This window comes from Rhamphochromis sp. 'chilingali', assembly GCF_963969265.1.
Source record: "Rhamphochromis sp. 'chilingali' genome assembly, chromosome: 9".
In the NCBI taxonomy this organism is placed as follows: domain Eukaryota; kingdom Metazoa; phylum Chordata; class Actinopteri; order Cichliformes; family Cichlidae; genus Rhamphochromis; species Rhamphochromis sp. 'chilingali'.
Window position 1 is genome coordinate 37060962 of NC_137936.1, and position 27962 is coordinate 37088923.

At 40.7% G+C, this 27962-nt stretch overlaps 2 protein-coding genes across 2 annotated transcripts; one reads left to right on the forward strand and one right to left on the reverse strand.

Moving 5' to 3' along the window:
* Positions 1-420: 420 nt before the first annotated feature.
* sec13 (SEC13 homolog, nuclear pore and COPII coat complex component) lies at positions 421-8894 on the reverse strand. Its single transcript, XM_080891530.1, has 9 exons — positions 8741-8894; positions 8497-8541; positions 5912-6027; positions 4653-4804; positions 3218-3351; positions 2994-3127; positions 2100-2220; positions 1606-1752; positions 421-1303 (listed from the first exon to the last, which is right to left on the reverse strand). The coding sequence occupies exons 1-9, from the start codon at positions 8741-8743 to the stop codon at positions 1193-1195; spliced, it is 963 nt and encodes a 320-aa protein (XP_080747656.1). The 5' UTR covers positions 8744-8894; the 3' UTR covers positions 421-1192.
* Positions 8895-9594: 700 nt separating this feature from the next.
* cand2 (cullin-associated and neddylation-dissociated 2 (putative)) lies at positions 9595-27160 on the forward strand. The gene is made up of 24 exons (XM_080892822.1): positions 9595-9828; positions 10803-10946; positions 12618-12772; positions 13225-13348; positions 13549-13606; positions 13951-14149; positions 14585-14690; positions 15968-16110; positions 16806-17116; positions 17565-17706; positions 18273-18391; positions 18543-18689; positions 19121-19342; positions 19433-19639; positions 20173-20360; positions 21848-22013; positions 22237-22377; positions 22878-23017; positions 23305-23480; positions 23675-23770; positions 25436-25605; positions 25683-25847; positions 25998-26105; positions 26376-27160. Exons 1-24 carry the CDS (start codon positions 9761-9763, stop codon positions 26604-26606), a joined length of 3726 nt encoding a protein of 1241 aa, XP_080748948.1. The 5' UTR covers positions 9595-9760; the 3' UTR covers positions 26607-27160.
* The last annotated feature ends 802 nt before the right edge of the window (positions 27161-27962 follow it).

The following is a 27962-nucleotide window of genomic DNA, read 5'->3' on the forward strand; positions in this document are numbered from 1 at the left end:
ACACGCACGCACGCACGCACACACACGCATTAACGCGGATCGCCCCGTGCGTGGGGCTGGACGGCGCTAACGTTGACGCCGTGCATTTTTAAGGCATCTGGGAAAAATATCCGGACTAAAATCTGAGCCAAATCGAACATGCTGATCTACCTCCATTGGTGACCCCTCAGCTGTGGCTTAGGGTCATTGCATTAACAAGAAGGCCAGGAGTTCGATCCCTGACTCAGCATTACCGAGTGTTCTTGATCAAGATACTAAACTACAAGTTGACCCAGATACATCAAAGGGTGTGAATGTTTAGCAAAAAAGCTATTTATGAATGTGTGTTAATGAATGAGACCTGTAGTAAGAGTATGTTAGTAGAAAAGGACTCTTTTGCCCAGCCATGGTTATTATATAAATGAAAAAAAGACATTAAAATTGTTTTAATATTAAACAGTTATTTAATTACATCAAACATGAAAAAAAAAAATCAATGGATTCTGATTATACACCTGGAGAAAAACGATCGCTCCATTCATGGTTGTTAAGGCAGATTATTCATTTAACAGCTGAAAAGAGTCTGCAAACATTTTACCAAATAAAACATTTATCCACTTATCATTAAATGTAAATCCAAACCAGGCAGTCAAGTCATGTTTTGTTTCACTATGAGAACATGAGAGTTTGTTTTAGGTGTGAAGGTGGGCTCACCTGCTTTGTTTTTATAGTTTTCTTGGTTCACCCAAAGCCAATTTGAGTGAACTAGTAATTAGAATAAAGTGTTGAAAGTCAGGACGACTGCCCCTGAGGATGCTGGGAGCATTAAGGGTGATGGTAATTTTGTTCTCCAGCAGTGGAGGTGGAATATTTCTGGAGCAGAGCAGGAAGAACTAAACTTTGATGAAGCTAAAGACTAAACAAACAAAGTTGTGTCCGGATTTCTAAACGTTAAAGTAAAAATACAGAGAGCGATGATTCTTTGAGTTGTAATGGTTTCTTTCCCTATAATAAATTCTCCTTGTTGATTTTCAGCAGGCACCCAACTCATGCTGAAGCCTAAAACTCAGATTATAGACCAGGCTTCATCACTGTGGGCGTCTTGTTTTCAGTCCAAATGTCCAGCATGTTTATTCTTTCATCTCTGAAGGCTGAGGGTCATCATCGAAGGGTCAGGGGTCACGGAATGGGTGTGTGTGTTTTAATTCGAGGGTCACTGCTCATTCTGCTGTGTGTCTGTGATGGTGGAGACTGCGCCCTGGCCTTTGCTGACATCACTGATACACGCCCACTGACTATCCATCGACTCCTTCCACAGCGTTACCTGAAAAGTTCATAAATAGTTTAATAAATAAACTATAAATAAAATCAGAGTCAGCGCTCAAATCTAATTCAACTTATTCTTTAGAGTTAAATATTAGCTTTGAGAAACAGCCATAATATCCTGAATCAATAAGGTTAAAAAAAATAAGGGCAGAGCTCACTGCAGGTTGATAAAACCATATCAATAAAATATATTCTTCCAGACTGTGGCATGTTTAGTTTGCATATAACCAAGTCAGACAGAAGGAAATCAAATGATATCTATAATTTTATGTGGATTTGGTGTAAATGTGTATTTTCTACCTTGTTGTCTCCTCCTGAAACAGCCAGTATATTTCCAGTGATCGACCAGCTGACGTGCCACACCACATCGTTGAACTTGTGGAGCAGTTTGGCCGTCCAGGTGTTGCCTGCAGGGTCGTCACACGTCCAGATAAATACTCGTCCATCCTGGAAGAATGGAAAACAATTTCCCACATAACCCCAGTGGAAGAAAAACAGGAATGGTTTGATTTTATTCAAATACTTTTTTGCAAGCTGCCAATAACACTTGCTTTTATATGATACCACATTTTATGAAGCACTACAGATTAATGTAACCCGCTTATGAACTGGTGGATCTTTAATCTCACACTTGACTGAACCGGAGGCACACTCTGGCTCCATCTAGTGGTGAAAAACTTGTACCTAAGTTATCAAAACTTTATTTATAATGTCTGAATGAACACTTTATGTTTTAGGTGCTGGAAAGCAGAATAAATTGCATGTTCTGCATGTGTAATCACATCAAATCTCACCTGAGAACAGCTGGCAATGGTGCTGGTGGGAAGACCAATAGATGGAGCCCAGCCAACATCTCTCACCCAATCACTGTGAGCCTCCAGCTTCTGATCCTCCTTCCACTGCCCATCCTCCTCTCTGCAGGCAGGAAATATCAATCAGTGACAATTAGGTTTAAGAAAAAAACCAAAAACAAAACAAGAAAATGCTTCAGACCACAAGCCACCCTGAACCACACACTCATGCAGAGCTTTATTGTCTATACTTCAAGCAAGAAATGTATCTTCCTTGGATTCAGCCAATTAGGATAACCAACTAACCCAGTGTGTCTTGTGGTATGTGGGAGGAAGGAGGAGTACCCACAAGGGTACTGAAAGAACATGCAAACTAGGCACAGGAAGGCTCTAGCCACGTTTTTAAACCAGAAGCCTTTCTGCTGCGAGGTTCCACTCACCACTACCACACTTGTCACACAAGGATCACCGTGTTTGTGCTGTGGTGACATTAAATATCAAGATCAGTGAACTTTCCCCAGAGAACCGAAACTTTCTGAAGAGCGAACATCTGATTTATGTTCCACTGAAATATGTTTGTACTCCTCAGGTTTCTTTTGTAGTGTTCAATGCTTCTGATTGGTCAAGTGTTCATGTCTTACACAACTATGTTATAATAATAATAATTTCTTAAATGCTTCTGAAACTTTGAGTGTGTTGCAGGAACACTGCCAGTGCTACCCATCAACCTCCTGGTATGCACCTATAGTATAAATTTGAAAATCCTTTGTGGGTTTTAGAAAAGTTGACCTTTGACCTTTTTACTGAGATTAGAACGTGTCCAAAAGTTTTAGTAGATGCACCTATGGTATGAACTGTAATTTCCTTCAGAGATTTTCAGAAAACATGAGCACTTACTTCCAGAGTTTGACCAGGTTGTCGCAGCCTCCGGAGACGAAGCGCTTGACGTAGTTTGGCTTCTGTCCCGATGGCTGATCAATCAAGCTGCCTGGAACTATAGCGGGAGCCCAGCTTACAGCGTTGCAGCCAATCTGCAGCAGAATCACAACAGTGTGTTACATCCAATGCAGGATGCTGCTAAAGTGACATTTCAAACATTCAGAGCAGTTTGTAAGTCTCACAGTGTGAGCATTGCTGATCTTCTTGACATCCCACTGCTGATCTCCAGTGAACGTGAGAAGGGAAATTGCTCCGTCTGAACTGCCACAGGCCAGGATTAGACCAAACTCATATGGACCCCAGCAGACTGAGTTCACTGTGGAAACACAGGAGGAGGCTCAATGAGACAGAGGCCTGAGGAGTCTATCAAATCTTAATGCAATAAATTGTGCTTCATTATTTCGTGAGCTGACACACCAAACTGATCTGTTAAACTTCTAATTCTACCGAGGACACAATCTACAACACCGGATTTCTGAGGAAGGGACAAAAAGAAACAAATAAAAGAGTACAAGGAGGGGAAAAAACAGCCAGAGGGACTCCAGATCAAAACACACTAACCTACTGAGAAAAATTCTCATAATCACTACAATAAAATTGAGCAATTAAAAAGGAAACATAACATGCAAGATGCCACTATAAGGTAAAGTGGCTGACAGGTAGAGCCACACCCCCCCCAAAACCCACAGTGAGGCATCTGATAAAAGACACTGTGGTGAAGGGCAATTACAAAGTGGAGCTACAGAAATGAGGAACTAGAAAATGATGGTTAAAAACCATAACACTGATACACCACAAATAACAAAAAAGGTCAGTCAATACACAGACAGTGATGGCTGGATCTTCTGTAAAAACACATTGCCCAACCCAGATTTTGTGTTTACACCTAAAGCAAAGTGATTTTCTTTGTGGTGAGAACAATAATGTGAATACAGGAAAATCCACTAAAAGTTAAAAATATTTAAATATATTTCATATATATTCGACAAGTTAGTAAAATTATTACATATACTTCAACTTTGGTGGCATTTTGCTATGAGGTTGGTTAAAAACCTAAAGTTTGAGATTCAGACTTTTTCCTTCTACCATTTAGAAAGACTGTTATCAACCTCTGAGGGCAGGTGGCAGCTGTTTTTTTTTATGTGCATTAAAGTTATATAAAAATTTTACCGTGCAAATGCAAATTCCTTGCTGACAGTTTAACCAAAAGGCATTTCCAGTGGAAACTGGCCGACATATCCTCAGCATAACCATGTATAGATTTCATTTTATTTATCGTTGCCCAACATTATACCGGTATTACCATGAATGGTATGATATGGCCCAGCCCTGTTATACCGACACAAAAATGTGGCAGGTTGAATAAGGAAAATGAATCAGAAGCCTTTTTGGTTAATTTCTGAAAAGCCTTGGACTGAGCACCCTGGATTTATTCTTGTATCCGTGGAGATCCAGTAAATGTCCTAAGTGTTCAATAAAAGATATTAAATGTATAGTGTTGTAATTGTAAATACAAAGAACATGAATTAAATAATCTGTGAGGATCTGATCTTTTCTTGTGTGAAGCCACCTGCATGTATAAGACAAGAATTGAGATTAAACTTGTATCAAACCCACCTGACGACTCGTGTCCGGTGTACTCGTACATCTTGTCCCAGGATCCGTTCTCTTCTTTCCAAATAATGACTTTTCGGTCGTAGGAACAGGAAGCCAGGATGTTGCCGAACATTGGATGAGCCCACGCTACCTGCCACACGGGACCCTCGTGGCTACAAAACACAAGAGATGCAAATTAGTTCTGTTTTTCACTGAGTACCTGGATTTGTCACCTGGCAATTAAATTACAGCAGACAAAAGTGCCAACAAGTTATATTTCATCACCACAAGTGATACAAGTTCATTTTTTAGCTTTAGACTCTTGGTTTGCTCAACAAACTGAGGCTTCATAGTAGAGCAGGGCGATATGACCAAAAATATTTATTACGATATACATTTGAAAATTTCGATAACGATATAACTGACGATATAATTGACACTAGACAAAATATTAAAGCGATATAAAAAAATTTTACCGTGCAAATGCAAATTCCTCGCTGACAGTTTAACCAAAAGGCATTTCTAGTGGAAACTGGCCGACACATCCTCAGCATAACCATGTATAATATCCACAAAACTTAAACAGAGGTTAAACACACACAGTATGGTAACATTATGTTGAAGCTCAGCACGTATCACTCCGCGAGGCTCCTGCCTACGATAGCCGTAATGCTCCGACAATCCATCAAGCGGTGCGGCTTCGTAGCTCAGCAAAGTCGTACTAAAACATTTAACAGATTTTCGAGCGCCGTGTACATAAAATCGTTTTGAGGTCAGTAAACACAACCAGAGTTCATACATAAGGCACACGGGATTATAAGGGGCACTGTTGATTGTCAGAAAAATCAAAGAATTGATTTTAAGTGTGCCGTATTTTCCAAAAAACACGGTAATAACGACGACCCGCTAGCATGCTCTGCCAAAAATAGTGCTTTGTTGTGTATCTGAGGGACAAAAGCCAAACCAGTTACACACCAGTGAAGCTGCAGCATTTTTACAAACTAGTTCTGGTTCATCTGTTTCATTCAACGATCAGCTTTCGCCCTTCTCATTCTCTGCCGCCGCCATGCTTTTTCCACCATGTGAATATGAAAACAAAGGCACTGCGCATGCACGTTTATAGAATAGAATAGAATTCAACTTTATTGTCATTGCACATGCACAGGGCAACGAAATGCAGTTATCCATAGTCTATAACAATATTTCATTTTCTTATTGTTGCCCAACATTATACCGGTATTACCGTGAATGGTATGATATGGGCCAGCCCTACTTCTTACCCTCTGAGGTCTGCCACAAGGATCTGCCCTCCGTTTCTGACGTCAAAGATCTTGACGGTGCGGTCAGAAGAACAGGTGGCGAGCCGAGTCCCGTAGTAGTCCATCTGGGCATCGTGCTGAAACAGACAGAGCAAAATGTAAAAACCTGAGTGAGAACCTCCACCTCTACCTTTCAATTTAAAGAATATTTTATACATTTTCAGCAACAAGTCAAAGTCAAAAGTAAAATGAACTTAAAAATGCTCATGGTGATTGTTCTGTGATAGTTTAAACATCATCTAACTGAAAATAAAAAGGATAAATGCTGCAACAATGATTTAGTCAAAAGAAAATACTTTATTCTCTTAAAAGGGATAGTTCGGATACTGAGGAGCTTTTGCACATCTTCCTTTGCTGGAGAATCAGCCTTAAATCTAAATAATGTGCTTTCTGTGGCTGTAGTCAGCAGCCAAAAGTAAACACAATAAATCAGTTTGCAACATTAAGAGTATTTTCACAGCTGCCATCAGACTGTTCTTTCCAACAGGGAAATGAAGCCATATCTATGAATGCACTGTATTCAAAACCGGCTTTGACACAAACATTGTCGTTACCTCATTGAACATGTTGGTCTACCACTGCCCTCTTAAGTTAGTTAATGTTATTGTGTCCCTTTCATGTTTTTGAGGGGTTACTTCAGATAAACGTGTAAAACACAAAAGTCCTACAGCAGACGTACAGGTTACAGTTTATAACAAACGTACAGCTAAGTCAAGTTCAAATGTATCTGTGGCAACAGTCACAGGGTATCAGTGGCAAGTTGTTAATGATTTGTTTCTGAAATTATTATTTTAATAGCCTTTGCCAAAGATGGAGCTCAGCTCAATGTGCTTCATCATGTATGACTTAATGATCACAATCAACAGTGAAAATCACTGTTTGTGTGAATTAACACAAAACAGGTTCAGAGTGGGCTGATGATGTTCTGCTGTGTGTCGTCACCCACTGACAATCCTGGTTTTATTGTTAATTTAATCAACTCAAATGTTCTTTTATATGTAATTTAGTTTAGTAGTCTGGACTTTATGAAACATAGTGACATATAGACATGTGAAAAAAGTCAGTTTAAAAAAAACTTTAAGTAGATCTTTGAAATAAACTTAGTACACCCTATTGTTTCTATGAAACGCTACATGTATTGGTCAGTATGTGAAATGCACAAGAGAGTACAACTGAACAAGTCTGGTTTGTTTGGAGAAAGCCTCGTCTCTCCCTAAAGAACATGGTAGCACTTCTGGAATAATGTTCTTTGGACAGACAAGATCAGGTGTAGAAGTCTAGTGAAAACCAAACTCAGCGTACTAGCACAAACATCTCTGACCAACTGTCAGCACAATGGTTAAGAGGTGCTGATTTGGGCTTGCTGTGCAGCCACTGCACATGGAAACCCTGCAGTTACAAGTCGACCATAAACTCCTCTGTATACCAAAGTATTCTATTTATTATTTATTTATTTATAAAGCACATTTAATAACAACAGAGAGTTGACCAAAGCGCTGCACAACGTAATAATTAAACAGTGGCATTAACAGCAACAACAGGTAAGAAAATTAAAAGAAAATTAGGATAAAAAGAATTGGTAACTCTCGTGCAGTATAAAAAGCCAAAGCGAAAATATATGTTTCAAAATGGGATTTAAAAGGATTGACAGTTGGGGCTTTTGTAATGTGGAGAGGTAGATCGTTCCACGTTTTCGGTGCCACAACCGCAAATGCCCAATTCCCTCTATGAACCATCCTAGACTTGTGTAAGGTAAGGAGTAAATGATCACTTGATCAAAGGCCTCTAGAGGACATATAAAGCTGCAAAAGGTCAGACAAATAGTCTGGTGCCTGACAATTTAGCGATTATTAAGTCAAAAGTAAGATTTTAAATTTTATTTTAATTTTGCACTGGAAGCCAATGAAGGGAAGCAAGCACCAGGGTAAAATGTTGGTGTCTCTTCACAGGAGTCAAAAGACGGCTGCAGCATTTTGTACAAGTGTCCTGCCAAACTGGACTGACTGACACCAACATAAAGTGAATTACAGTAATCCAGCTGAAATAAGGCAAACGCATGGATTGCTCGTTCCAAGTTTTTAAAGGATAAAAATAATCTCACCTTGGATATGAGCCTTAATTTAAAACAAGGACCGCTGAACAACTGAATTAATTTGTTTCTCAAATCTAATTTTGTTATCCAAGAAAACCCCCAGATATTTTTTATTCTGGAGTCAAATGTGAAGTCATCAGTCCGACAGCTAAAACTTGACTGAAACAGGGTCATGAATTAGGACAATGATCCTAACAGAACAGTATCAGTCTCTGATGATCAGCTAGCAGTGTCAGATCGCAGCAATATCAGTTTGTTACAACTGGGTTTAAGGACAATGGATAACACGTTACAGTGATAATATTTACTGACGTTTCATTGTACACATGTTTCTATCTCTAGTTATCACGCGTAAAAGCTCACTTACAGGTACTTAAAACAAGAAGGCTAACATCAGCTGTGATTAGCAGCTAGTTTCGGTTAAATGAAAAAGGGAAAAAAATGGAAAACTTACAATCATGTCCTCGTGAGAGGTGTCCACGGTATTAATAACAGAAACCTGAAATGAGCAAACATTATATAATCACAAATACTGCACATGAATTAAAATGTTCATTGATTTTCCTGCTACTACTAGCCACTTTGCTAAGGAGCTACTTGGACTTGGGCACGTCAGCAGCTAACGGTAACCGGGAAAATGCCACAAATGTCAGCGAACAGCTTCACCGGTGGCCTAAATGCAAAGTTATCAAACTCACCATGACCGTGACTGACACAGAAACCCCGAACAACACGAGTAATCCTCCTTTTTTAAAAGAAACCGGCTTCACCGACTACTCCGACGTGGCAACAAGTAAGATAACCGCTTCCCACAGAGTCCAACTGCACTTCATACCGGCGGAAACAACAACCAGTAAACAAGTGTTCCGCATAAGCGTTTAGACGAGATCACCTTAACCTTGTTTAGAAGCTAAATATGAACACATTCTAAATAAATTAAAATCCGATCCCTCCCAGATTAGTGAAAATATTTAAAAAAGCTACATTTTCTCTTTTTGAACTGATTTTTAAACATACAAATATCTCTTTCATTAAATATGGGCAGTTTCTTGTCATAATTTTGTCTTTTTTTGTCAAGTGACTCTGTTTTTGTTTCCACTCAAACCTCACCCAAACTTCGATATAATAATAATAATTTGTTAATTATTATTATTATTATTATTATTATTATTATTATTATTATTATTATTATTATTGTATTATATAATAATAATAATAATTATTGTTGTTATTGTTATTATTACATGGTTACGTGAAGAACACAGTTAACCCAAACTGTGCTGCATGTGTGAGTTATCAATAAAGTTGAGGAGAAAAAAATCTAAACGGCTACTGTAATTGTTGTTGAATTTGTTTATCAATAAAGTTGGGATAAAACTCCAAACGGTTAATGCTAACCGATAACCGTCGGCATTTTTTTCGGCAAATTAGCGTAAAAATAAGACTTGAAACTCGGTTTATCGGCACATTACCGCCTCCGTATGGCCGGTTGGACTCCGTGTGTCCACACGGCGGCGCCACAAAGCTGAACCACTTTCCCTTGCCGTCTATTTTTGGCCGGGCACGCCGAGTGTCGGGTTCCATCAGGCCGTCAGCTCTCCTCTCTGCCCCCCCTAGCCTCGCCATGTTGTCGGCTTAAATCTGGTGGCCAGTTTTCTGAGTTTACCGTTGGAAAAAAACTTTTTCTCAGCCTGAGTGACAGCCTAAACAGTGGAAAGATGTCGAGTGTGTCCTACCACATCTCCAACCTGTTGGAGAAAATGACCTCCACTGACAAAGACTTCAGGTAAGAAACAGTGAGCAGCTCTCACAGTGAGATGACACTTTTTTAAAACCCCCACTTGTGTGTGCCATTTTACCACAGAGGAGACAATAGTGCCCTCTATACAGTCTTAATTACTTTTATTTAATCGACACATCATTTATTAGTTTTCTCTACCTGAAAACAAAAAATAGATGTAACAATTTTACCTAACCAAGGTTACGTTTTCATAAAAAACTCCAAATATTATATTAATATTATTGACTAATTTAATCATTATCAAAATATGTTTGTAAATATCTGTGTCGGCTGTGATTTTTTTTAAAGTACTCAATTACAGAAATTGGAAGTAGGGATTTTTTGCTAACATGATAAATTCATGATCTAAATAGTTTTATATTTTGATAAAGTGAGTCGTTGTTGTCCAGGTAGATAGCAGTAGGTTCAAGAATGTTGGAGATTTTTGTTATTTTATTTTGTCTTAAAAATCTTTTAATACATTGCAAAATATCTTTGGAGATGTTTTTAACACTGGAGAACACATATTGGGTTTACTGCCATGTATGACCAAGAAAAGTATATTCTGCAACTGTTTTACATGTTTTGATAACTCTTTGAGTGTTATAAACACATCTATAAGCCAACAACAACACAAGTATAGATTTGAATTACTTAATAATACCAACCTCTACCTCTCTCTTTGTTGTCATTGAATTGATGAGCTAAATATTTATTGGACAAGTAATGTGCACATCTTTACTGAAAGACCACAATTGTAACAGAAGTGTCGAAAAAGCATCTAATTAAAGAATAAATAGACATCTAAACAAATCTAGACACTTAATTCATTATTTGACCCTTTTTTGAGGCAGTAATGAAAAGAAGGATTACTGAAAGGATTCACAGATCAGTTTATTAACTTTGGTCTCTATGTGTGTGTGTGTGTGTGTGTGTGTGTGTGTGTGTGTGTGTGTGTGTGTGTGTGTGTGTGTGTGCAGGTTCATGGCCACCAATGACCTGATGCTGGAGCTGCAGAAGGACAGCATTAAGCTGGACGAGGACAGCGAGAGAAGAGTTGTGACCATGCTGCTCAAACTGCTGGAAGACAAGAATGGGGAGGTGCAGAACCTGGCTGTGAAATGGTAAAAATCTCACTCGTACGCACAGTGTGAACCGGTGCCAGAAGTCAGTGTCCTGGTGTGTTTTCTTTCCTTAACTCCACAGTCTGGTCAGGGGTCAAAGGTTAGCTTCAACCACGGGCCCTTTAGTTCATGTAAACTGTATTTTATTTATTATTTGGATTCCTAGAAAGGTGCTCTTTGTAACTATCCTCTGTGGAAGGGTTAACTAGGTTTAACCACCAGAGGGCTGCATTATCCCCAACCCTTGAGTTATAGACTATTTTAAGTTTTACTGTATCATCTACTCCCATTTACTCGAAAGTCTGTTTCTGGAAACTTTTGTCTTTTGAATAAAGGTAATGGAAAGTGACAGCATTATATCAGAGTTCAGCGGGGAGCCTCCCACTGTTACCAAAGTGCTTGCTCATAGGGGGTCATATGATTGTTGGGTTTTTCTCTGTAAGTATTATTGTAGGGTCTACCTTACACTATAAAGCACCTTGAGGTGACTGTTGTTGTGATTTGGCGCTGTATAAATAAAACAGAATTGACCTGAATTGAATTAAATAAGGATAAGAGTGTTAATATGTCTGTGAAGGTTCTCAGTCATCCAGGTCATCGTAGGCTAAGGAGCTTGGAAAGAAAAGCGTCTGGACTTGTTTAAGTTGCTTGAAGACGTTTCACCTCTCATCCGAGAAGCTTCTTCAGTTCTAAGGTCAAATGGTGGAGAGTCCCAGATTTAAACCCAGTGGGAGTTTCCCCCCAAAGAGGGACAAAGGACCCCCTGACGAGCCTCTACCTAATCACATGAGCCAAGGTGTGAAAGCGGGTGTGGGTCCCAATCAGCCAGGGTTTCGGGTGAGCTCATTCTGAAACCTGGCCCCACCCTATCATGTGATTTCCTGAGGTCAGATGGCCCACTTCCTCCATGTAAAGGTTGGCTACAAAAGGTGACACGGGGGAGCCCATGGCGCAGCCATGTTTTTGTCTGTAGAAACCCTCGTTATATTTGAAATATGTAGTGGTGAGGCAGAGGTCTAACAGTGTGCAAATCTGATCGGGTGTGAAGTTGGTCCTGTCCTCCAAGGAGCTGTCTTCTTGTAGTTGTTTTCTGACAGTCTCCACTGCCTCCGTGGTGGGTATGCAAGTGAAGAGGGAGACTACATCAAAGGACACCATGGTTTCATCTGGGTCCAGGGTAAGTTTCTGGACCTTGTCGGTGAAGTCGGTGGAGTTCTTGATGTGATGTGGGGTGTTCCCCACAAGAGGTGCTAGGACAGTAGCAAGGTGTTTCGAGATGTTGTAAGTGGCTGAGTTTATGCTACTGACAATGGGTCTGAGTGGGACAGCTTCCTTGTGGATCTTAGGAAGTCCGTAAATGCAGGGTATGGCATCCCCTGGGTAAAGGCGGTGATATGTAAGGCGGTCAATGATTTTGTCCCTTTCAAGGTCTTGAAGGCAAGCTATAAGAGTGTTAATGCACTAAAATGAGAGTGGTACCTTCATTTCTGCTGGACTTAAAGTATTGATGGTGTCTGTGTAGCAGGCTGTGTGTTAGATAGCCACCTTTTTGTTTTTGCAAAGTGCTTGGTTAGATACTACAGGTCATATTTCTATCACATAATTATTTAAACAAATAGTGGTTTGAAACAAAATTATGACATTTTTTAACTTGGTGTGTTTGTTTTTAAGCCTGGCGCCTCTGGTGAGCAAAGTGAAGGAGCCCCAGGTGGAGACGATGGTGGACGTGCTGTGTTCAAACATGACGTCGGACAAAGAGCAGCTGAGGGACATTTCCAGCATGGGACTGAAGACCGTGATCGCAGAGCTGCCACTCACATCCTCAGGTGAGCGCTCACTGTCCTCCCACCTGTCTCCTCGTCGTGATGATCAGCTTTTAATGGTGGATTTCCATCTCATGTTAAAGGGGCAACTTCGAGAGTATGAAGAGCATCAATAATACATGGCATAGAAGCAAAGCTTACATTGTAGACAGTCATTCATATTTTACTTTAATAAGTTTGTAATTTTCCTGGGACTGCATGTAAAAGTGTCTGAAATTACCTACACAGCTACAACATGCCATATTTGTGTTTTCACTAAATAATAACCAATAATTGTAAATTGTCACTTTTTCACCATTAATTTTTGCACACTTTCGCTGCCATCTGGGCTTAATTGTCACAATTATTCAGCAACTACAGTCCTTAATGTGAGCTGAAATCAGGATGTCTGATCATTTGAAGGCAGTGAAAGCTCAAAGTTCTTTAAACATCCTTGTTTTGGGTTGGATCCACAGGTTTGACTCTGACAGGCAGCGTGTGTAAGAAGATTACCTCCCAGCTGATTGGTGCCATGGGGAAACACGATGATGTGTCTGTGCAGTTAGAGGCCCTGGACATCCTGTCGGACATGTTGGGAAGGTAAAAACAAGATCTCGGTCCAAACGTGATGACTGTCCCACATTAGAAAAGTACCAGCTCAAACACACACACACACACACACACACACACACACACACACACACACACACACACACACACACACACACACACACACACACACACACACGGTACACGTTGCTGAACTTTTAAGCTTTTCACTGTTTGCTTTTTTTCCACAGGCTGAGTGGTGCACTGGTCAGTTTCCACAGCTCTCTGCTCTCCAGCCTGCTGCCTCAGGTGAGAAACACTCAGCCGCTCAAATGTTAACTGTGGTTTTACAGTGTAGTGCTACCATGACAACCCAAAAAATCACTGTCATCTGTTTTTAGACATAATTATTAGTATACTTAAGATAGCAGGATATTTTTCATATTATTATAAGAAACCCGTTTTTATAAGAATCGTGCACATCACTTTCTCTCATTTCACGTTGCTTTCAGTATATTTACTGTATGCTTTAACAGCTTTATGATGACTTTCATTCATTTTGTTGTACAGTTTATTTGATTGTATTTTTACTCATTTGTCCCTTTATCTGCTCGTTAATGTTTCTTCATTCATTCGTCATTTGGATGCTGCAGTTAACCAGCCCCAGAATGGCGGTCAGGAAGCGCTCCATCTTAGCTCTCGGTCACCTGGTGCCCTGCTGCAGCCCTGCCCTCTTCTCCCAGCTGACAGAACACCTGATGAAAGAGCTGGCCAAGGGTCCGCCCACATCAATGACAAGAACATACATCCAGTGCCTGGCAACCATTAGTCGTCAGGGCGGCCATCGAGTCGGTGAGCTGATGCTGTGTTTATGCCGCCTTCAGTGCTGAATGGGGAAACAAACTAGTAGGACAGTGACCGGTCTTCTGAAAGGTTTCAGATGTTGATAGTCCAGCGCTCCTGTATTCTGACTGTTTTTTATAGAATACATCTTCTTAGTTTCACTAATGTAGCAAATGTTCCACACTCAGACATGTAAATGCCTTTCAGATGATCTAGAATTCAATTTAGCACTGATAGCTAAGATGATGACTTTCCTCCAACTTTCCCTGTAGGGGGAAGTCGGCTCTTGGCCCTTCATCTGGTGCCCTTGCACTGTATGAAGCCCCCACATGGCTGCAGACTCGTGGATCTTTTTAAAATTTGGTTCTTCATGCATTTTTGTGTCATTTAGTGAAGAAAAACATCTAAAGTGTAGATTCTTTTCCCATTCTTTGTGGTTTGTAGGTGAACATTTAGAGAAGTTGATCCCAATGGTGGTAAAGTTCACCGGAGTAGAAGATGATGAGCTGAGAGAGTATTGTTTCCAGGCCTTTGAAGCTTTTATACGCAGGTACAAACAAAGTCATGTTTCCATCACTTTAGGGGACAATATTTTCACGCTGATTTCCCACAGAGTTACACTGACTATAACCAGAAGCTCTACAGACCTAACCCTGTTCTAATTGTTACCTTGAAGCAAGTCTTTATATACATTCACTATAGCAGTTTCCCAAACTTTTTTTGCTAAGCCCCCCTTTGCTTTACAAGAAAAATGCCCCCCCCCCCTTCTCATGCACACGCACAAACACATCCTCCAACCACACACGCCCATATTTTGCTCCCTTTCACACCTCAAACATTTAGTAAACAATTAAGGAAATACAAGTAAACTGCAATAAATTACAGGTAGTAATAAAATAAGCTACTAACTCTTTTACACTACATCCACACCTACACGGGTATTTTTGAACACGCAGCTGTTTCGTCCACACGTAAACGGCGTTTGGAATCACCTAAAACGGAGATTTTTTAAAACTCCTTTTTTGCGTTTACGTGTGGACGAGGAATACAGACTTCGTCACGCAATGTCAAAGGTATGAGCCTTTTTTCACGTCACGCTGTGCGCCACGTTATTGTTTACATGAGATGAATTGCAGAATGGCAGATAGAGACAAAATACTGTTAATCTGACTGTCTGCAGTTTTTACACACTTACATACACACACGCAGTTACTGTCTCTCTATTTAGAAAGGCAGAGGCGTCACCGTGTGATTATTTTACGTGTAGTTGTTTTTTTTTTCATGTGTAATAATATTCAACATTGCTATCAATACATTTTTCAAAAAATGCCTCTCTGTGCAAAATGGATTTAAAAGCATTAACAGCTGTGGGATACTGTTAGTCCGTGATTTGAACAGCCCAGCGCTGCTCCCGACGCAGGGAAAACCAACCCTGCAGGGAGACCTACCTCAGCACTTGTGCAGGTGAAGCCAAAGAGCAGATATGCTTCACCATATTTTCAAGTCTTTGGCTTAGAATGAAGTTGGTTTGGAAACATATTCAGCGATGCTTCATCTCCTGCTTTGCGTTCGTGGAGGCGCCCCGTGCTAGCAGTGTCCAAGCGTTTTGTTTTTTTCCCCCCCTTTTCATACGCCCCCCCCTGTAATGGCTCTGCACCCCCCCCCATAGGGGGGCGGGCCCCACACTTTGGTAAGGTCTGCACTATTGGGACCTCTGTTCAGTCCATGTTGTAAACAGGTCATTGTCCCCTCAGCATGACCCACAGGCGTACATACCCACACTCCGTGTCCTTACTGTGGCTCTTTCTGTTACTTCCTGATTGGCAGGTGTCCAAAGGAGATGTCGCCTCACATTGCCACAGTGACTCAGCTTTGTCTTAAGTATATGACCTTTGACCCCAACTACAACTATGATGACAACGAGGAGGAGGATGAAGATAGAATGGACATAGATGATGAGCTTGAGGAAGGTGTGTGAGATCTGTGTGTCTGTGAATAGAAATTTAGCAGAAAAACTATTAACAGGAAGCAAATAACAGGAACATACAGAACATGATGGTAATCAATCATCATGTTTTAGGTGTCTAGTTTTGAATTAATCCAGCGATTACGATCTGTACATCCATGGTTACATTCCAAATGGCCAAATGATAACTGATCATTTGTCCGTTTTCAGTGGCGTGAAAATGTGAACAAATGAGAGCTCAGAGAGAACAACAGTCCTTACCTGCAGCTGACACCACAGCAGGACAACCTTTATTCTTTAATGCTGTTTTCTTGGTTCCCAAATAGGCCTCTGTGTTGGTGTTTACATTTTCATATGTATTTTAAAACATAAATATCAGTCTTTAAAGCAGGTCTTTATAACTGACATTGAAGCATGAAATGTTCGTATGAACACAGACTACATTAAAAACACTGAAGTTAAAGACATTTAGGCTGCATATGGATGATTTTTGTACCTGTATTCTTTAAGTGAGTTTATCTGATTTAGAAAGAACTTTTCAACAAAAGCGGCTGTTTTTGTTCAGATTGAGTCTGTCGATTCTTAAAACTATTACAAACTTCACACAACAAAATGTGAGATCTTTTGAGTTTTGCTGTCTTCCATCCGTCACCTGTATGAAGCAAATCGAGTTTATTCTCGTTTCACGACTTCACTCAGAGTCAGACGACGAGTACAGTGATGACGATGACATGAGCTGGAAGGTGCGGCGCTCTTCCATCAAGTGTCTGGAGGCGTTGATCAGCACGCGTCTGGACCTCCTGCTCTCCTTCTACTCCTCCATCTGCCCCGCTCTGCTGGCACGATTCAAGGAGCGCGAGGAGAACGTCAGGGCTGACGTCTTCACTGCTTTTTCAACGTTGCTGAGACAAACACGGGTGGCATCGAGTCGCTACAGCCTCATCGTGTCTGGTTCAGATCCCGGGGTGAGAAGAGAGGAGGAGCCGGCAGTCGCCTTGCTGAAAAAACAGGTGCTGAGAAGTTTTTGGATGGAGTTTAATTGAGTTTCACAAGTAGAGCTGAAAAGTAGATAAATTTAAATTACATTTTTAAAGGTGTCATTGACTTACCTAAAATTCAAAGATGTTTGGTATTTAAATTTAAAAGGCAGGCTACAGAGTCGAGACTACCTAACAGTCCAGGCAAATCAGCTGATCTTTGCTCATTTCTAGCATCATCTTTTTATTCTTGGACTCCATCAGAGTAGCTCTCTATGATTTACAATTCCAAATGCCTGCATGCTTATCCCATATATGAGCCTAAACAGACCCTTCACTTTCTGTCTGAAAAAACCTGCTTGAGCTTCTTCGCCTTTAAACAAACGTGTCCATATCTAAGATGTTGCAGTCTTCCAGTTCTGCTGAGCGTCTCGTAAATATGAATTGCAGAAATAAATTGTGCGGCGATTTGTGTGTCCAGGTGCCGGCGACTGTAAAGGCCCTCCACAGACAGCTGAAGGAGAAGAGCATCAAATCCCGACAGGGTTGCTTCTGTCTCCTCACTGAGCTGGCTCACACTGTACCGGGAGCCCTGGAAGAGCATATACCTGCCCTGATACCTGGTAGGCACACACCTACACACACACACAACCCCATTCAACTATCTTAGTGAGGTCCTTCAGTGACATAATGCTTTCCCTAGCCCCTTACCCTAACCATTAAAAATGATTGCCTAACCCTTACCCTAAACCTAACCATAACCTAATTGTAACCCAGACACTAAAACCACATTTTGAGCCCCAAAAATGCCTTTAAATGCCTTCAAATTTGTGAGGACCGGGTTGCGTGTCCTCACAAATGACTGTTGGTTCTCACAAGTATAGTAGAATGCAGATTTCGGTCCTCACAAAGATAGCTAGACAGGAACACACACACACACATGCATTACAAATTAATTCTTAACCGTCAAACTGGTCAGAAACTTTCACTCTCTTTTCAGCAAAGTCACATAGACTTTAAGGGAGATCTTTAAGATCTTTAAGATCTAAAACTCACACATTTCCTACAACCGGCTGTTCCTAAGTCTCCCAGTAGCTTTTCTCTTTCACTTCAGCTGCTGTATTTTGGCTCCTTACTCCCACTCTTTCTTTCTTTTTTTCTTTCTGTTCCTGTCCCCTCCTTCCTGCAGGCATCGTCTTCTCCCTGACAGACAAATCCACCCTGTCCACCATGAGGATCGATGCGCTCTCCTTCTTCAACGTCCTGCTCCTCTCCCACCCTCCTCAGGCCTTTCAGCCACACATGCAGGTTTCAAAAACTTCTTTTAAGGCTTTGTCTTGAAACCTGTACACTGTCTCTCATAATGACTCGGGGGATCTGCAGCTTTAAAAAGTTGAATCACTAAATTTTTCAACAATAATGAGAATGTAAAGACTAACTTGTGCTGTGACCCCTGCAGGTGCTGCTGCCCCCAGTGATTGCATGCATTGAGGACACGTTCTATAAAATCACCTCAGAGGCTCTGCTGGTCATCCAGCACCTGGTCAAAGTGATGAGACCGCAGGGACAAGCAGGAGGATTTGACCCTAAACCGTTCGTTAAAGAGGTGAAATAGCTCAGGACTGTTTTGCTTTCTGGTCTGAGGCGGTTTAATTTAATTGTGCTCCATAGCATCCTGTCTATTTATCATTTTTCATGTGTTGTGGGAGCAAAGAATTAATGAAAAACGACTGTGAATGGCAGGTTAAATACTGTGATTTGTCTAAGGAAAATGAACAAACATGACTTTGCCGGTGCTTTCCTGCTTGCCTGAATCAAAGTATTTCTACAGAATTATAGATTTTAAAAACATCTGAAACAAACTGTGATCAAAAGGTTCTGTGACTGCTCCCTCTTCATGGTCTCTGACATCGCTGGTTCATACTTTGGCACCAGGAATTTTGTGCTGCTGTGCTGGTGCCTTCACAAGGCTTTCCTGATGTGTGGAACAGGTTCTACCTTTTCTTTATAATTTTAATTTATTTATTTTTCCCAAAGGTGTTTTCTGTAACGATGAAGCGGCTCAAAGCAACAGACATCGACCAGGAAGTAAAAGAACGAGCGATTTCCTGTATGGGTCACATTGTTTGTCACCTTGGTGACCACCTGAGGGCAGAAGTTCAGGCAGTCTTGGCGATCTTTCTGGAGAGATTAAAGAATGAGATCACAAGACTAACAGCAGTTAGGACCATCACCCTCATCGCTGCCTCTCCGTTAAAGGTTTATTATGACTTTCGTTTTGTTTTTTTAATTTAATGAACACATTATTTAATTTGAAAGATTTTAGTAACTTCCTGTCCTTTTCTACAGATCGACATGTCACCCATCCTGCCAGAAGCGCTCTCTGTGCTGGGATCTTTCTTGAGGAAGAATCAGCGGGCGTTGAAGCTCGGGACGCTGGCGTGTCTGACGGCGCTGGTCACTCATCACGCTGCCAGCATTAAACCTGCAGCCCTGGAGCCCGTGCTGAGCGAACTTCCTACTCTGGTGGATGAGAGTGACATGCATGTTTCACAGGTACAGGCACTGAACCGAACATGCACATGAATCAGGTCAAGAATTAAATCTATAGAATATAATTTTTTTTCATAAATGAATCAACGTGCATGTGCATGACATTTGAACTTAGACAGACAGTGACAGGAAGTTTTACTTTTTGAGATTGCCTTTTAGAAAGCAGTAATGTGCCTATTTTATGTCGTATTATGGTAAAAAATGTGTAATTGCAGATTTTTGGAGGTGGTTCTTTTTGTTCCATCATATAGTTCACACCAAGAAAAACATATACATTTAGGAAGTGGGTTAAGGAATATCAAACATAAAGTTTAGGGCTCAGATTACATGTGTTGGTGGAAAGCGGGGATCTTATTCTGCTCATTTTGATTTTTATTTAGATTTTTTCTCCTTGTTCTCTGTTAGCGTAGCTGCATGACTCAAAAGTTCACAGGCCGCTGAGTCAGCTTTCCTTAAAACAGGATGTTGCCTGCAGACATTGTTGGACACATGAAACATGTTGTGGTTGAATCTACCTGTAGTTTGCCTTTGTTTAGGTGTCCATCACTTTGCTCACCGGTATGGCCAAAGCCTACCCCTCGACTCTGGCTAAGATCAGCTCGTCTGTTCTGCCGGGAGTCTTCAGACTCATCCATTCACCGCTCCTGCAGGGTAGCACTCTGGAAGCAATACTCGAGTACTTGCAAGCACTGGTGCTGTCCAAAACCAGTAATCTGAGCTACAGGTGAGATAGGATGTGGTTGTGAATCTCTTTGGGTCATTTATCCTAATAACACTGGACAGATCAACAGTTTTGGAGTGGGAAAGCTGTTTAGTGCTGAGGATTATTGCTAATGGCTTATTTATAATGTTTTCGTTAAACTATAATGAATTTTAATCACTGATATGAATCAAATGTTTTTAAATAGTTGTTGGAAAGCCTCTAATTTAGCCCACATTTTTAAAAGAGCAGCAGTGCATCATTCCAGTGTTTCCCTCAGGCATGTAAACAGTAGTTATCTCATCAAATGCCATGAAAACCTTCCAAAAGCCACAGTTCAAATGTGTTTAAGTGATTAGAAGTCATTATTTTATATTATTAGACAGCAAGAATATGAAACAGCGCATTGAAACACCATCAGATTCCCAGGAGTCCACATTAAATCACATCCCCTGGGTGTAGACGTCAGTGTGAGTGTTATCTCCAAGAAATGAATATTCATGTAATTACCATCTGCAGGGGAACTCCAAAGTTTTTACAGATAAATATCAGTTCAGTATTCGGAGGGAGGAATACTCAGTCTGTTGTGTAATGTCTTCTCTGGCTTTGGAGAAGTTTGTCTGGTCTGAGAAAATAAGCATGAGTCAGTTTGTTCTGTGTTGACTTTGAGATAATTAAACCAAACCAGGAGAATGACACAACCTGATAACATCTTCTATTTAAAGTGGCAGTAAAGCAAGTCTTTCCCCTGAAGGTTTGTCAGATAAGAGTCAGACTCTGCACTCACAAGCTGCTAAAGTCTTGTTTAAAACATGTTAATCATGACCACAAGTGACCTGGTTAGCCTCAACTAACCCACATTGCATCAGCAAGTCATGTTGATGTTCCTGTACTGCCGATTAACATATGAGCAAGATGTATAGTGTGTCTTCCTCCGACTGTGTGTATATTTCAGTCCATGTGACCTTCATCAGATTAATTATATTCTATCATTTGTGTACATACTGTCCATATACCTGAAAATGCTTTTTGTTCAGGCAAAGCTTGATCTTGGATCCAGACCAGACGAACATTCAGTTGGGGTGAAATGCCTCAATCACTGCAGTACACTTATTTTCGTGTATGATATATTTTTTACAGAATAATATAATAATGGTCAGCGCAAATGCTTGGTTGGATTCTACTCTGACAGGTCTACGTTTTCCGTCTGCACTCTTCCTGTTTGCTCAAGATTTTTTATTTCTATCTGTAATTTTTCTTAAAGATCTTTAATTATATTGTTTGATATGAATCAGAACATTTTTCCCAGCACCTTTGTTAAACTATAACTGGAAGATTTAATCAGATCAGTCCATTTAGTTTTAGCAACATATCAACACAAATACTACACCCGGGATTATAATCCTCTCCTCTCCTCTCCTCTCCTCTCCTCTCCTCTCCTCTCCTCTCCTCTCCTCTCCTCTCCTCTCCTCTCCTCTCCTCTCCTCTCCTCTCCTCTCCTCTCCTCTCAGTCAGTTGCTGAAGTCTCTCATGGAGCCGTTTCACAGATCTCAGTCTTCTGCAGATGGCAGCATCGTCCATAGGCAGTCCTACCACTCAGTCGCTCACTGTGTGGCTGCTCTGTCCTCTGCTTCTCCCAAAGAGACTCCTGGCACTGTGGCCGGCTTCATACAGCAGGTGTGAGAGTCTGGCATTTGTACTCTGCTTTAGCTTCAATGGAGGTTTCCTCTAAGAATGTGACACAAACAGACATGAGATATAAATTTGTTAGACAAATTTCGTGTTTGTTTGTTTTATAAAATTTGATCTGAAACTGTCCTCTTAGAAGCCACCTTTGTTTTCTTTGCTGTTATTACTTTAACACTTACCTCATTGAAATTCTGCCCTCTCCTCTCCTCAGGTGAAGAATCCCGGCTCTCCAGAGGCTGCTCGTGTCCTCGCCCTGTTGTGTCTGGGGGAGGTGGGGAGGAAGGGCAGTCTGGGAGGAAGTAAGGAGGTGCAGGGAGTCATCTTGGAGGCTTTCTCTTCCACCAGTGAAGAGGTAGGACACACTATCCACATCTGAATATTTAAATTTTTCATTCACAATGAATAAATTTATCTTTTAGTTAAAAGAAGAGCTTCTCCAAATCCGATTGTTTATTTTCCACAAAGGAAAACTGATTGTTTCCCCCACATCACAGTTACATTTCCTTGATATTGAAACCTAATTAGTCAAAAAGTCCGTTTTGTTTTTTACCCTTTTACTGCTTTGATATCAGTGCCAGTTGTTTGTTTTACTACTTATTAGGTAAGTGCTTCTTCAGTGTCTGATAGTTGTTTCACAACGGCCAGAAACAGGAGGTGTGAAAACAGAGCTTAAAGAAGATTTAGAGATCTGACAATCAGTAAAAAAGATCCTTCAGAATGAGATGTTGCTTTAGCTCTGTGGAGCAAACTGTGTGGAGAGTAGAGTGGGTTAGTTCAGTCGATGAATTAATGCGACAAAGGTTAAATAAGCTCAGACAGCCGACTGTGTGGACATCTTGTTTGTGATTTCAGGTGAAGACGGCAGCCTCCTGCGCTTTAGGCAGCATGGCCGTCGGCTGCCTGAGCGATTACCTGCCCTTCCTCCTGAAGGAGATCTCAGCCCAGCCACGGAGACAGTACCTGCTCCTTCACTCCCTCAAAGAAGTCATCAGGTGTGTGTTCTGTTGAATGTTTGGCTAAATGTGTGTGTGTGCATTTAATTCACCATAATCTGTTGTTGTTCTCTGAAGCAGGTGATCATTGAAAAGCATCATTTATGAGTTCACTGCAGTTTAAGTGTGAATTTTGCAGTAACAGTTTAATATTTAAGCTGATAAAAATGATAGATTTTGCCAAAAAACTTTGCAAAGCTTTGCAACAAAATTTGCATGACATATGTTGAATAAAATAAGTTTAAAGTTTTCTTAAAGTTTCCTTCCTCCTCTCTCTCTTTGTTCAGTGTCTGTCCAGCCTCCAGTCTCTCGCCCCATGTAGAGTCTGTGTGGGCCTTGCTGTTTCAGAACTGCGAGTGTCAGGAGGAGGGCACCAGGAACCTGGTGGCTGAATGTTTGGGAAAACTCACTTTAGTCAATCCGGCAGCACTTCTGCCTCGACTTAAACAACAACTTAAAACTGGTAGGATGATATTTAAGAACTGTTTTATATTTTTGTTTTTTATGTCAGATGCAACAAATAATGCAGAATTAACATCTTCATGGTCAATCTCTGTTTCTGTACATGGTCTTGACATTTTGTATTAATATGGCTTCAATATGAATGAGAAAAAAATATATACAAAAATCTTTATTTTTGTTACATTGTCTCCACAGGTTCTCCTTTGGCTCGCAGCACCGTGGTAACAGCCATCAAGTTCACTATTGTTGACCACCCGGCACCTATAGATTCACTGCTGAAAGACTGCATAGGTAAATGTTTGCATCCCATGTTACATCATTACTCTTCATCTTTTTACAGTAAAGTGGGAAAATTTTTCTAAGATTCAGTTTCATGGTGAAACGTTAATGGCTCACATATGCAGATTTGCAGAGGTAGCCGAGCAATTCTGGTGTTTCCCTTTGGAAAAGGCTGCGTGAAAGCAAGTTCTAAACCTAAAACTTTAATTGCTGACCTGGTCCAACGGGTAGACTGGAACACTTGTAGATGGTGATGGTGCGATGAAGCTCCATGAATGTGTCGAATCTTTCCGAACAATTGCTCATTTTGAAGTAATGACATCTACTGTTCATTCGATGTACAGCAGCCCAGCTGTGATAATACATGTGGGGTGCATACCAGCGGATATCAGGTTCTGTATTTTATTTTTGCTATACACACAGACACCTCTAACCAACCATCCTCTCTGAGATTGATTTGAGAAGATGTGTGTCATTATTAGGAGATATCATGTCTAAATGCTCCATAATGTTCTTATAATCTCCTTGCAAGCTTGTGATGATCCTCAGAGTCACGCCAGATCCAGTTCACACAGAAAATTAAAATTCCTGCATCTTTTCAACAGCTCGAGGCACATCACGAAGCAGTGATCTCATGTCAGAGAAACAAGCCTCATTTTGTCAATGCTGTCAGATGTAACATCACTCATTGTAGATGTATGCTCTCCCTTTCAATTCCTGAAGAATCACACTGCATTGAAATACAGGCTTGTACCGGTAGTATCATTACACATAGTATAACATGTCTCATAATCAGATTGACTCGCCTTTCAAGCAGAATCAGAATACTTTATTAATCCCTGAGGAAATTATGTGGTTACAGTGTCCCCAAGACAATAAGAACAGCATAGAATAAGTTGTTCCTCAGCCTGCTGTCCCAGCATGCAACGGCATAGAGGATGGCGCTGGCCACTCTGGTAGAGTGTAGTGGTGTTTTTAACCCAGTCCAGCTTATTATCAACGTTTATTCTGAGGTATTTATAGTCCTCCACTTTGTCCTCCTGGATTGAAACAGGTTTCCTGATCCCCATAAAGTCCACAATCAATTCTTTGGTTTTTGTCACGTTGAGCTGCAGAGGATTCTGCACAATTGAGCAGGTAGATGAATAGGGTCCTCTGCTCCGACGCAGGGCTGGTAAGCAAAATGAAGGGGATCCTGATGTGGCCTGACTGTAGCTCATAGCAGGTCAAGGATGAGACTTTCCAAGGGTCTGTAGTCCTGGGGGCCACTGGGACAGATGTCTTCCACAGCACCAGGACTGTCTGCAAACTCAAACTCATCAGGAACAGTTTATACACAGGCCTTGAGAACACGAGGACTCACCCTGTCTGGTCCAGCAGACTTGCCTGAGTGGAGTCTTCTCATTTGTCTCAAACCTGTGTGGCCATTATAGGAACTGCAGTTTTCCCCCTTCTTTGTTGGTAGCATTTTTCAGCCCCACAGATTGATGCTTGGATGTGTTGACAGATAAGTGATACACTGACTACAGATAAGTTCCTCATATGATCCCACTTAAAAACCAAAACAAATGTTCATTTAATCTTAAATATAAACTGAAGTCTAATGCTGACTCAAATATAAAAACCCAGATGAGGCTCTGAAAAATAAAAAGCTGTGATGTCATCTCTGTGTGACAGGTGACTTCCTGAAGACCCTGCAGGATGAGGACATCAATGTGCGACGTATCGCCTTGGTAATGTTTAACTCAGCAGCTCATAACAAACCGTCTCTGATCCGCGGTCTCCTGGGAAGAGTGCTGCCTCACCTCTACAAGGAGACCCAGATCAGGAAGGACCTCATCAGAGAAGTGAGTTAGCTGATTTAGAAGCAGCAGGCGTTTCTGTTCATGCTCTGTGCAGACGTTTTACTGTTTGTGTGCTGCAGGTGGAGATGGGTCCGTTCAAGCACACTGTTGATGATGGGTTGGATGTGCGTAAAGCTGCATTTGAGTGTATGTACAGTCTTCTGGACAGCTGCCTGGAGGGGCTGGACATCCTGCAGTTCCTGGATCATGTAGAGGAAGGACTCAAAGACCACTATGATATCAGAGTGGGTGGAAAAATAGTTAAAGTAAAAATGATCCACCTCTTTACCTTCTGTCCTGTGGAATGATTTCTGGGGTGTTCAGTAGCACCAGCAATCAGAAAATAATGATTTATTTTTGATCATTTTCTCCTTGTTTTTAATATCACTGTGCAGATGTTGACCTTCCTGATGCTGGCCAGACTGGTCTCTCTGTGTCCTGCTGCTGTTCTCCAGAGACTGGACAGGCTGGTGGAACCACTTAAAGCGACCGTCACCACCAAAGTACTCAAACAGACACACAGTCTTAGAAATCAACACTTCATTAAAACATTATGATTCAGAAAATAAAAAAAAACTGCATGGATTGGAGTTGATGGTCTCTTAAACACAACTTACCAGAAATTATTTATAAAAACCGCATCCTTACTCTCTATGAACCTTTTTTTATAGTTTAAAGGTAAAATACACAGAGATCTTTACAAACCTGGAGTTGTAACCTTGAGTTTCCCTCTGCCTTGAAATGAAGTCTCCGTCTCCTTCCTCCACCTGCAGGTGAAGGCCGGTTCTGTGAAGCAGGAGTTTGAAAAGCAGGAGGAGCTGCGGCGCTCGGCCATGCGTGCTGTCGCCGCCCTGCTGGCTGTACCTGAGGTGGAAAGAAGCCCCAGCATGGCCGAATTTGCCAATCAAATCAAAACCAGCACTGACATGGCGTCTATCTACCAGAGCATCAAGGGAGGGGAGGGTGGGGGTATAGGAGCCACAGAGAGCATGGATATGAGCTAGAAACATGCTGGAGATGTTCATGAGAATGTTTTTATCGATGAGCTTTAGGCACAGCACATTAAACTGATCTGTGTTTGTACAGTGTCAGGTTTCATTTTCAGTTATTTTGTTCTTCATATTTTGTTCCTTCCAGCAGGAGTTCGGTTTAAATTAGTTCACATGAATTAAAGTTGTAGCAGCAGCCTCCTGGGTCTTTCAGATTTTCTCATGGATTTGTTCAGGATCTAAAAAAACATACATTTGGTTTTATGCTATATGAAAATGGGACATCACTACACCACAGCAGACATCTGTGTTTCACTCACGAAGGAAATTTGTTCACTAAGTGTGACGTGCTTTTCAGTCAGCTGTCTGTGTGAAGTGCAGACTTTTCCCTAGTTTTGTAAGATTTATAAATAAATTGGTATATTAAAGTAAAACTGAGCATGATTACATCCTTTACAGGTTATTCGAGCTGGTTCTTTTAGATGTTTATAAACAAAATTTGTATTTTTCACATAAATAAACAACTGTGACAAATCAAATTTGTATTATGTTTTTATTATATTTATATTATGTTTGTATTTAGAGTTCTGGGGTAACACGTAGCACAAACAACAGAGCGTATAAGGACGTCATACAACTAATGCATTGTTTGCATTTTGCATTGTTATAACATTGTCTGGATTAATGTAATATCAATGGAAAAGTGTAGAAATATATAGAATCTTTTTTTTTTGTATTTTTTACGTTATAGGACAATAAAATTGTGAAAAAAACATGAAGGATTTGTTTTCAATGGAGCTGAGGACTGAATGGTTCAACAGAGTAATGTGAGCCTCAGCTTTTAAACATGACAGGAAATAACCAGCAACATTCATGATCTATACTTCAGTGACACATTATTAGAAAAGAACTAGTAATTAATTGTCCTATAAGGCAGCGGTCCTCAACCACCAGGCCACGGACCCGTCTGTGAGTCATTTGCTACCAGGCCGCGAGAGTTGAGCCTTGGGTGTGAAATTTATGGTTTTCTAAATTTCTTTTTTTTTGCAACTGCACTGTAAGAAATGTATGTAAAAATTACCCTAGAAAACTGTAAAATGGCAACGGTAAATTACCATTAAATCAAAAAGAGTAAATGATGATGATTGACAAATGGTGATTTGCTTTTATTTTTACACTACTAATATGTTGAAAATATATTAATTTACAGTAATATGGCACACTGTCTTAGAAAACAACAGGAAAAATCTGTAACATTATCTACAATTAATCACCCTACAATTTACATAATAACTCTGTATGAATGACAATCTTGCTGCTTTTTTCATTTGAATTTACAAGTTACAACTGTATGTTAATTACTCGAAACAT